Source organism: Suricata suricatta, chromosome 9 (genome assembly GCF_006229205.1).
Source record: "Suricata suricatta isolate VVHF042 chromosome 9, meerkat_22Aug2017_6uvM2_HiC, whole genome shotgun sequence".
Taxonomy (NCBI): domain Eukaryota; kingdom Metazoa; phylum Chordata; class Mammalia; order Carnivora; family Herpestidae; genus Suricata; species Suricata suricatta.
Window position 1 is genome coordinate 63506969 of NC_043708.1, and position 12075 is coordinate 63519043.

General features: G+C 36.9%; 1 protein-coding gene across 1 annotated transcript in view; it reads right to left on the reverse strand.

Moving 5' to 3' along the window:
• SCFD1 (sec1 family domain containing 1) overlaps positions 1-12075 on the reverse strand; it is a 93243-nt gene that overhangs the window by 53519 nt on the left and 27649 nt on the right. Inside the window, exon 11 of the mRNA XM_029952193.1 lies at positions 2405-2544. Within this exon, the coding sequence (XP_029808053.1) occupies positions 2405-2544 (140 nt within the window). The remainder of the gene's footprint in view (positions 1-2404; positions 2545-12075) is intronic.

Sequence of the window (12075 nt, forward strand, 5' to 3'; positions counted from 1 at the left end):
TGCTCATTGTATGCCAAACACAATGCTAAAAATCTGTCTCTGTTTCTCATCTTATCTAACCACAACCTTGGTGAGGTACACACTATCAGTATTAAGGCCTTTGGGGTCTGGCAGGACCGGCCTTTATTCTTGCTTTTACCAATGAGAACTGATGAATCTGGACAAGTTACTTCTTAATATTTTTCACTTAGTGAAAATATTTTTCTCTTTTATACACTTAATATATGTCTTCATAACAACCTTCTGAAATAGGGCAACAGATAGAATTATCATCCCTACATTTTACTGATGAGGAAAATGAAGCTCAGATTTATGTTCCTTGTTTTACTCTACACAATCTCCCAGTAAATTTGATTCTACATCACTATTACTATTATCTCTCTAATGCTGTGGTACGATCTTTAGAATGGGCGTCATTGAGGGCCATAATTCCTTACAAAGAAGTATCTTACTATTCAAATGACTTCTTAGATTGTTCCTAAATGTCATCTAAAGAAAATACTCAAATCTTCCACATTTGAATGAAGAGTTTTTTTTCTTAAGCTTTTTTTCTTTTAGGAAATGTGAATCTTTTCTTTTTTTTTAAAGTTTACTTACTTATTTTGATAGAGAGAGTGAAATAGAATGTGGGAACAGCAAAGAGTGGGAGAGAAAGAATCCCAAGCAGGCTCTGCACTGTCAGCACAGAGCCCAACATGGGGCTCTACCTCACAGACCACGAGATCATGACCTGAGCAGAAACCAGGAGTCAGATGCTCAACCAAACGAGCCATTTAGTCCCCCCCAACCCCCCGAAATGTAAATCTTCCAGTTAACGTTAAAATATTCTGCATCCTCTATAAATAATGTAAATGTAATTTCTTGTACTTTGTCATTATATAAAAAGTATAGACTATGGAATTCTGAAGAGAAGAAAATCATTTAAAATCAATTATAACAGTACTTAAACTGCCACAGCAGAAAGAGGAAGACAGTGACTTTTCTTTGCAGAGAAAATAAAAATCAATTTGACTTCCCAGACTTAAAAAAAAAGTTATAAATAGTAAAACACACAAAAACCCAGCTGGTTGAATCATTCTTTTATCTTACTTCTCTTTCAACATAAATGAAGCCAAAAGGAACAGCCGTATCAAGAACATGGACACATATATAGGTACAGTAATGCTTGAAATACTCAAAATAGTGATAATAACAAACATTATACTTCTATAATTCTTGATAAGCAGCACTCTTTTTCTTAGAGAAAGAGGAATTTTTGGTTTGCTTGTTTATAATGACATCCCTAGGGGCACCTGGGTGGCTCAGTCGGTTAAGCATCCGGCTTCGGCTCAGGTCATGATCTCATGGGTCGTGGGTTTGAGCCCTGTGTCGGGCTCTGTGCTGACAGCTAGCTCAGAGCCTGGAGCCTGTTTCAGATTCTGTGTCTCCCTCTTTCTCTGATCCTCCCCTGCTGGTGCTGTCTTTCTCTGTCTCTCAAAAATAAGTAAAACACAGGAAAAAAAAATAAATAAATTGAAAGAGGAAAGATAGAATGACTTCCCTAGCCATAAGGACAACTAGATAACTTTTGTAACAATATTGAACTCATTAAATACCCTAAACTTTAAAGGGACATAGCAGCACATGGGATGTATAGATCCATATATCTGATAATAAATCACAAAGCAATGTGCTTTAAATAAATCTGATTTTCAGGCTTACGTATTCTCTCTCCACAGATATCTAAAACTGTGTTTGTATGCAGGCAGACAATGAACAAAGAGGGAAGACTACACTTCAATATTTTCCTGTCCCAAATATCTATTTTATTTATTTTAAATTTTTTTTAATGTTTATTTACTTTTGAGAGAGAGAGAGAGAGAGTGTGTGTGTGAGTGCACAAGGGACAGAGAGAGAGAGAGAGACACACACACACACACACACACACACACAGAATCCAACCAGGCTCCAGGCTCCAAGCTGCCATCACAGAGCCCAACATGGGACTTGAACTCACAAACCGTGAGATCATGACCTAAGCCGAAGTTGGTGGCTTACCCGACTGAACCATCCAAGTGTCCCCCAAAAACTGTTTTAATGAAAGGCAGAAATGGCCTTGTAGAGGGTCAATGGACAGCAACGAAATTTAGAAAAACTATCTGTAAAATCTACAAAATCATATAGCATGGCCTTAATGAACCGGCAAATGGCCCCTAAAAAACAACAAACAAAAAACAACCTAGGAATTGGGAAGAAATTAAGCAATAAAAATAGATCTCTATAGACTAATCATGGCTCCTATTTATTGTGTATATGAACCACCATGATCTTTTTGATGTTTTTAATCAAATTCATTAAGTCAGATGACATCTTCATTTCTTTTTAAAGGGTAAATCTTTGACTTACTGATTTTTTTCTTACTTACCTTCCTTTATGTTTCTGCCAAAATTTATCAACTGGAGTTAAATCATAAGACTTCTTGTTTTTTCTTTTTGGTCGAGCACCAGCTGGAGAATTTTCTACTCCTGAAGATTCTTCCAAATTAACTCTGTTTAAATGGAAATCCTAGGAAAAAGTAATCCTTTCTTAAGTAACAGTTTAAGAATCCTAACATTTCCTACAACGAGAAAAATAATCAACACAGATTCTTGCTGTCTTTTCTATTATTTCTAATAAGGACAAAATACACATCTGAAATTTAAAGACTTCTAATGTTTTGTTACACAAAATGTACTTTCAAATGTTTATGTATTTTAATTAAACTAGTAGATGCAAATGATTAAAATTTAAAAAAAATATATAAAAATCACGTTAAGGCTGTGTATCTTCCTAGAAAAATATTTTTGCATATGGCAGCATAGACATATCCTTTTAATTTTTAATTAAAAAAATTTTTTTTAAATGTTATTTTTATTTTTGAGAGACAGAGACAGCACGAGCAGGGGAGAGAGAGAGGGAGACACAGAATCTGAAGCAGGCTCCAGGCTCTGAGCTAGCTGTCAGCACAGATTCCGATGCGGGGCTCGAACCCATGAACCGCGAGATCATGATCTGAGCTGAAGCCGGAGCTTAATCGACTGAGCCACCCAGGTGCCCCATATCCTTTTAATTTGAAAGGATTAGATTACATCATGCATATTTCATACCTTGCTTTTCTGATTTAATAAGGTATGTTTTTAATAACATATTCTTTTTCTAAGTTTATTTATTTTGAGAGAGAAAGAGTGTGTGAGCATATGATGGGGAAGAGCATAGAGAGGGGGAGAGAGAGAATCCCAAGTAGGCTGTGCTGTCAACATACAGCCCGACATGGGGCTCAGTCTCAGTGTGAGGTCATGGTCTGAGACAAAATCAAGTGTCAGATGCTTAACCAACTGTATACCATCCCTTCACTGAACACCCCTCCAGCAATCCTGTTTGTTCTCTGTATTTAAGAGTCTCTTATGGTTTGTCTCCTTCTGTTTTTATATTATTTTTGCTTCCCTTTCTTTATGTTAGTCTGTTTTGTATCTTACGTTCCACACATGAATGAAATCATATGTTATTTGTCTTTCTCTGACTTATTTCACATAGCATAATACACTCTAGTTCCAACCATGTTGTTACAAAGGGCAAGAGCTCATTCTTTTTGATTGCCAAGTAATACTCCAGAGAGAGAGAGACAGACAGAGACAGAGAGAGAGAAAGAAAGAGAGAGAGAGAGAGAGAGAGAGAGAGAGAGAGAGAGAGAGCGAGCGAGAGAGCGAGAGCGCGCGTGTGTAATTTGATTACTGGTAATAGTGCTGCTATAAACATCGGGATGAATGTGCCCCTCTGAATTAGCATTTTTGCATCCTTTAGATAAATACCTAGTACTGCAACTGCTGGGTCATAGGGTAGTTCTATTTTTAGGTTTTTGGGGAACCTCCATACTGTTTCCCAGAGTGGCTGCAGCAGTTAGCATTCCCACCAGCAGTGCAAAAGGGTCCCCCTTTCTCCTCATCTTCACCAACATCTGTTGCTTCCTGAGTTAATTCTAGTCATTCTAGCTTAATCTCCTCTTGATAAAAATAGGCCAACAATACAGGTCTAGTACATTAGACCATACCCTACAATTTTCTCAGTTTTGAGAAATAACACAATATTGGTAAGAACACTTTCACTGTTTGCATTAAAAGCTAGGCAAGTAACAAAAATTCTGCTCTTGAAAATTGAAAAATTAGAACATTCTGTGCTGTACTTAATCATTAGAGAAACTGAACATTTATATACAAATACAAGATAGTCTGATATTCATACTTTCTTAACTTAGAAGACTGGACAATGGTGTCCCCAATCACGGATTATAAATAAATAACACTGAGAAGTGCTAAAAACATGGGTAAGTCTTTAGCAGTCTTGGTTTTCTTTTCATAAGTTAAAGGAGACTAGTAGATGCAAAAAGAGCTAATGTTAACAAAATTACATTTTGATGAAACAGATGACACCCATTTATGCAGAGCTAAGATTTATACTCACATGAGAAAAATAGCAAAGAAAAATAAAAGTAATTTTTATTTTGTCAAAGAATTGAGACATATCTAATCAAGTGTCTAGATCAGTTTACAGAAAATATTGGGAATAGAGAATCATGTCAAATTGTGTCCCATAAGAATATAATCAACCAAACACAGAAATGTAGGAAATTCTTTAGAAAATGATTCCTATTCCTTCAACCAAAAAATGGCAACAAAAAAGGAATGGAAAGAGAGGAATCACTGTAAATTGAGAAACTTAAAGATTTATCAACTAATGCAATGAACAATTAGGAAACACTGAATACAAAGATAGTATGAAATACTACTAAAGAATAATTGTTAATTTCGTTAGGTATGATAATAAAATTATGGTTTTTTTAAAAGATAAATGTTGGGGGCGCCTGAGTGGCAGTCGGTGAAGCCTCCGGCTTCGGCTCAGGTCAGATCTCACGTTCGTGGGTTCGAGCCCCGCGTCAGGCTCTGTGCTGACAGCTAGCTCAGAGCCTGGAGCCTGCTTTCCATTCTGTGTCTCCTTCTCTCTCTGCCCCTCCCTCTCTCATGCTCTGTCTCTCTCGGTATCAAAAATAAATAAAACATTAAAAAAATAAATAAAAATAAAAGATAAATGCTTAAGTATTTATGCATAGATTATATAATGCCTGAGATTATATGCATATTGCCTGGGAAACTGAGTGATGCACATGGGGGTCAATTATAGTATTCTGGAACTTTCTGATTTTAAATGAAATATTCCCTCATAAAAATCTTAAAAATTTTATTCATAAAAATGAATACAGCCCATAATTTTTTGCCCCTTGCCACACTGATTGTGAAAGTACGTGCTGAGATGGGGCCTCATCACCCTTAATTTGGGAATGATTCTGATAAATAAGAGTTCCTCCTTGCCCATCCACACTGGACAAGAAACAAAGAATACTGTGAACAAAAATAGATATTTATTATTTTAATACATGGAGGTTCAGGGTTCTTTAATATTGAACAGCACTACCTAACACATCCTAATTCAGATGAGGAGGTGTTCTGTACAGATTCAGCAATGCCAGTGACTCTCTGATAAGCTAGTTCATTCTTGTTAAAGTCAAATTCCTTATTACTCTTGGAATCATGGGCTAGAAAAGCCCCTAGAAATACACTGCTGACTATATGCAACATTTCCAATTTATATATTCTCTAAACTACTAAAGAAGTTGAGATGTAATCATTCAGAAACAGAATGTCTAATACAGTCGATACTGGTCACATGTGGCTATCTGGAAAGTCTGAATTGAGATGTGATATAGATACAAAATATACCAAAATTTTAAGACTTAATATATAAAGGGAATATAAACTAGTTTTAAATTGATTATGTGTTAAAATGCTAATAATTTGCACTCAGTGTTTGTAGCAGCACTATCAACAATAGCCAAAGTACGGAAAGAGCCCAAATGTCCATCAAAGGATGATGAACAGAACTATAGGGTATTATGCTAAGCGAAATCAGTCAGTCAGAAAAAGACAAATATCATATGACTTCACTTATGAGGTCTTTAAGATACAAAACAGATGAACATAGGGGAGGGAAGCAAAAATAATATAAAAACAGGGAGGGGGACAAAACGTAAGAGACTCTTAAATATGGAGAACAGAGGGTTACTGGAGGGGTTTTGGGAGGGGGATGGGCTAAATGGGTTAGGGGCATTAAGGAATCTATTTCTGAAATCACTGTCGTACTATATGCTAACTAACTTCGATATAAATTTAAAAAATAAATTATAAAAAAAGAAGTTGCCACACAAAATTCCAATAACAAAAAAAATGCTAATAATTTGGTTTTATAGAGTTATGTAAAATATATTATTAAAATAAACTTCATCTGTTCCTTTTTATCTTCTTAATGTGGCTATGGGAAAATCTAAAATTACATCTGTAGTTTAAACTTTATTTCTGTGAGACAGCACTGTTTTAGAAACCCTGAACTTTGGTCAATGATGACAGGAAGGGAGAGAAAAGAAAAATATGTGAAGACATTAAGACAAAAGTAAGGAAAAACCTAACTTAGAATATTTCTAATAATCACTGAATTGAAAATCTCTATACAATGCTCCCTCATAAACATAGATAAATGTTTCAAAATCTTATGTACTAAGCAAGTGCGATGTAAGAGGAAAAAATGGTAGCAACCTAAAGCTAGATTAGTAAATAGTAAGTAATACATACTCTTCTTTCCCTTAGATACAATTTTTTTTAAGTTTACTAATTTTTCTTGGGAGAGAGAAGAGAGAGAGCATGCGAGGGAAAGAAGAGGGAGAGGGAGAGAATCCTAAGCAAGCCCCACACTGATGGCACGGTGCTCAACATGAGCTTTGAACTCATGAAGTCATGATCTAATCAAGAGTTAGATGTTTGGGGTGCATCTGGGTGGCTCAGTCATTAAGCATCTGACTCTTGGTTTTGGCACAAGTCATGATCCCATGGTTTTTGAGATCAAGCCCCATGCTGGGCTCTGTATTGACAGCAGGGAGCGTGGTTGGGATTCTCTCTCTCCCTCTCCGGCCGCCCCTCCCCCACTAGTGCATGCTTGCTCGCTCGCTTGCTCTCTCTCTCACTCTCTCTCACACACACACACACACACACACACACAATAAATAAACTTAAAAAGACTCAGAGCACTAAAAGAGTCAGATGCTTAACCAACTGAGCGACACAGGTGCCCTTTCCTTACATAAAATTTTAATCCAAGTTCAGAAATAGCAATGAATATGGAAATAAACTGAAACAGTATCATTTTAAAAAATGAATACAATCAAGGATGTTTTCTTGGCTTTTGCCTAGTCTACTCTATACACGTTTAGTAGAAGCTTCCTATGAACAACTTAGATTGAGTAAAAGTTTACATTATTCTTAACTTTTACGCAAATGCCTGAAACTAGTCCAATATAGTGCTGTCCAAGAGGTTTTGTGTTAATAAAGGCTACAGGTTCAACAGAGCATTAATCTTCAAAGCATAAAATTCTGAACTACACTTAGGCATCCATTATACTGTAATCACACATCTTTAAAAAAATGAGTGCTTCTAAAATGCTTTTCTAATAATCTTTTAAAAGTCTATGTTTGGAAACTACTTCCTTTTTTTGAGTGGACAAAAAATCCTTTATATGTTAGTATAACTTGTGATTTAATGTTTCAAATAATAAGAGTCAGGGTCAAAGACACAAAAAGGGCATCTAAGATATGAAAAAGCAAAGTCCAGGTAAAGAATAAGATACTATTATGAAATAATGCCCATCCCCCTTTGCTCAATGGTAACTACTCACGGCAGATAAACAATCAAATCCACTCTTCCCAGAACCAGGGTATAATAAAAATGAAACATGACTTTCTAATTATTAATTGTGCCTCTTATATCCCAGTAAAGGAAAGGGACACTGTAAGGCTTTTCACAAGAAAAGTGTATTTCCCATGTTAACTGACAACAATCTTTCTGGCACAAAGGGAAGCGGTGTGAATTTTCACTTGTTTCCAAGGTCTAAATATATAAATACGATCAGTGTTCGAGATTTTCAGGCAAAGACATTTAATATACAAAGCAAGCTCCAATTTCAGGTTAACTGTTCCCATCTAGAACTTTTACTCCATCTTGTGGAGGTAAAGGGAATAATTATTAAGAATTTTAAAAATTCCAAGGAAGCTTCAAAAGCAGGAATTTTAACTAAAAAAAAAAAAGAGATGTAACAATTTTTGATATCCCAGTTATAGTTTTTCTTCCAGTTTACAGTTTTTAGAAACTGCATTAAAATTAATGAATAGGAGCTACCATGTGATCCAGTAATCACGCAACTGGGTATTTACCCAAGAATACGAAAACACTAATTTGAAAGGATAAATGCGCCACTATGTTTACTGCAACATTATTTACAATAGTCAGATTATGGAAAGAGCCCACTGTCCACCAACAGATGAACAAAAAAGATACAGTATACATACACAATGGTATATTATTCAAACATAAAAAAGAATGAAATCTTGTATTTGCAACAATCTGGCTGGATTTAAAGAGCCTAGTGCTAAGTGAAATATGTCAGAGAAAGAATGAATTCAAATACCATATGATTTTACCCATGTGTGGAATTTAAGAAACAAAACAAATGAACTACGAAATAAAAAAGACAAACCAAAGACAAGACTCTGGACAACAGAGACAAAGAGACGGTAACCAGAGCGCAGGTAGGTGGGGGGAATGGGTTACATAGGTGAAGGGGATTAAGAGTGCTTAATAAGCAGTGACACATAGAATTGCTGAATGACTATATTGTACACCTGAAACCACAACACGGTATGTAAACTGTACTGAAATTAACCTTAAATTAAAAAATAAAATTAACAAATAGGATTAAGTCAATACCAATGTCTTTTAAAAAGACTATTTTCATAAGACCTAAGTGTTCTGATGATAATGCTGAAAAAAGACTGCTTAAAGGTAATATGGAATGTGAGAACCTAGCCTAAGAAAGTTAGAGAAGTATTCTACTATTTGTAACAAAAACTAAATCCAAGAATAACCCAAACGTCCAGAGGAATCCATTACTCCAACCCCCATGCAATCAGGGGTAACATCTGCTCTGTTTACCATATAGCCCAGTGACTAGCAGGGAACAGGAACTTAGAAATATTTTTTTGAGGGGCACCTGGGTGGGGTGGTCTGTTGAGCATCTGACTTTGGCTCAGGTCATGATCTCATCGTTCATAAGTTCAAGCCCCACATCAGGCTTTCTGCTGTGAGCAGAGAGCTCACTTTAGGTCCTCTGTCCCCTCTCTCTGTCCCTCTTCCACTCATGCTCTCTCTCTCAAAACTAAATATTTGAAAAAAATATTGTGTGAACTGAATTTTTGGAGACACAAAATTGCTAACTTTTAATTCTGTAAACTGAAAAGGAGAGCAAAACCAAAAAAAAAAAAAAAGGGGAAGAAAACAAATACCCTCTACTATCTATTTTGGGCACCTTGTATTTTTAAAAGGATTATTTAACTCCAAAAAATAGGAAATAAATATTAGTACATTAAATATCTCACAAAAATACAAGGGTAATAAAAGGTAAAGCACACACACACAAATTAGTATTTAAAGCCCCTTCTATTCTCATTTCACTCTACAACAGTGAAAACCTCAAAGACCAGTATAAGGCTTATCTGGCTTGAGGAAAGCTCTGCCCTAAGTTATGTTTCGCCAATTTTCTCTTCCAAAACGAGGAGTAAGAGCATACATATTCTTTCACAGTGCAATTACTTGTATATACACCTTAACTCCTGTGGCTCAAAGCACCAGGTACTTTCATGAGAAAAACATCAAGTATCTCAATGCTCTATCCAGCCTCCAAAGACAACCAGCATGAGTGAAGAGAGGACTCCTAACCTATACCACCCTTGGCTCCCACCCAAAAGCCAGGACCCCACCAACCCAACCCAATCTGAGATCATCAGAACTAACTCATCATGCCCATCTCTGTATGGCTCCCTGTACTACCTCCCTCAGATCCATCTATCACTCTTTACCAACTCCTAAAACCCTTCTCTCATACCCTCTGGAACTCACACTCAGTCCAACAGCCAAATCTATTCTGAACACCTACTTGTAACTTCCACTATACTTTCTTGCTTTAAATGAACTCCAACTGGTTGGACCCAAGACCGAGGCAGTGGTCTTCCTTGTTACTCCCAGATTCTTCACGAGTCCTCGTCCATAAAATCACTCCACCTCTGAAATTCCTGCTATTAGTCTGTAACAGCAGGTCTCACTAAGAGGCAGTTTTGCCCCTCTTTATAGCCTGGTTTGGCACTGTGTGTAGACACTTGGGTTGTCACAACTGAGAAAGTGTCACTGACATCTAGAGGGTAAAGGTGAGGGATCCTGGTAAACATCCCACAATGCACAGGGAAGCCCTCCACAGCAAAAAAGGTATCGGGTCCAAAATGTCAATGCAAAGGTTGAGATATTCTGGTCTATTCCCATCCTGACCATTAATGCCTCCTACAGACCTGCAGGACACTCTCATCTCCTGGATCAACTTTTCTCTTTTGATCATTCCCACTGATACACAAAGATGCTCTAATTTTTCTCATTTAAAAATCTTTTTTTATCTCACCCTTTCAGCAACCACTTTTCTTAATTCTATACAGCAAAAACTCTCACAATTTGTCTATATTCATTCTGTCTCTTCTTTCAATCCTCTTAAACCCACTTCGGTTTTTGCCCCTACACTACGGAAGCTGCTTTTACCAAAGTTAGTAATAACCTTGATGTTGTCACTCACACTGGTGACTTCTTAGTCCTGAGCATGTCTAAACTGATTCCTACCTCCTCTCTAAAAACAGTTAATTCACTGCCTTCCAAAACAACACAGATCTAGTTGTCATATCTCACTACTGATTATACTGTTAGTTCTTATTCTTCACCCTGACCTCTAAATGTTGAAAAATGCCTCAGAGTTCAATTCTTCGAGTCTTCTCTCTTCTATCTGTATTCATCCCCTTATTGACCTCATTTTATCTCTTGACTTTAAATACCATCTACATATGGACTACTACTAAATGTAGTTCTCTAGACCTGGTATTTTCTCGAACTCCAGACTTATACATCTATCTATTTGATATCTACACTTGAATACTTTAACAGGCCTCTCACATTTAACATGTCTGAAACTTAACATCTGATATTCCCCCCAAAATTTCTTCCATGTCTTTCCTATCTCAATAAATAACATCTGTCCATTTGCAAAGGGAATACTCTGGACTTATCTTTGACCCCTCTCTTTCTCTTATATCCCATATCCAATTCATCACCAAATCCTACGCTCTACATTCCAAAGATTATCACGACCCTCACCATTTCCATCCAGTTGTAGGCTACGATTACTGCAATACCCTCCTATTGGTCTCTTGACTCCTCATATGCCCCTCAAGGAATCTCTCTTCAACACAGCATCTAGAGTGATACTCTTAAAACGTAAATCAGATGTCACCCCTTTCCTCAAAACTCCATGTGGCTCCCCCTTTCTCAAATTGAAAGTCAGTATCCCAACAATGGCCTATAATGTCCTATGCTACACTGCTTCCCATATCCTATTTAACTTTATCTCTTGCTATTTTCCCCCTGCCTTACTTTGTACTAGTCACCTTGGCTGCCTTATTATCTTTAAAACATGTTAGGCATCTTTCTGCTTAGAATGCTGTTCTCCCATATAGTTACGTAATTCACTACCTTACCTCCTTTAGATCTTTTATCAAATGTTTTGTCAGCGTAGGCCCTCCAGTAGTGGGTGAATTCTTCTTTAGCCTCTTATATGACCTCCTAAAACTAGCTTCCATGTTCCCTTACTTAGGGTTTAATTCAGTAGTCCCTTTGATTCTTCTTGCCCTCTACAGGGAATGAGAGTTGCCTACTATTTCATCAACACTCATCCTAGAGTCTAAAATGACACAGGACTCTAGGAAGGGCACCTGGGTTGCTCAGTTGGTTAAGGATCTGACTCTTGATCTCGGCTCAGGTCATGATTTCACCGTCCCTGAGATCAAGCCTTGCACAGGGCTCTGCACTGACAGT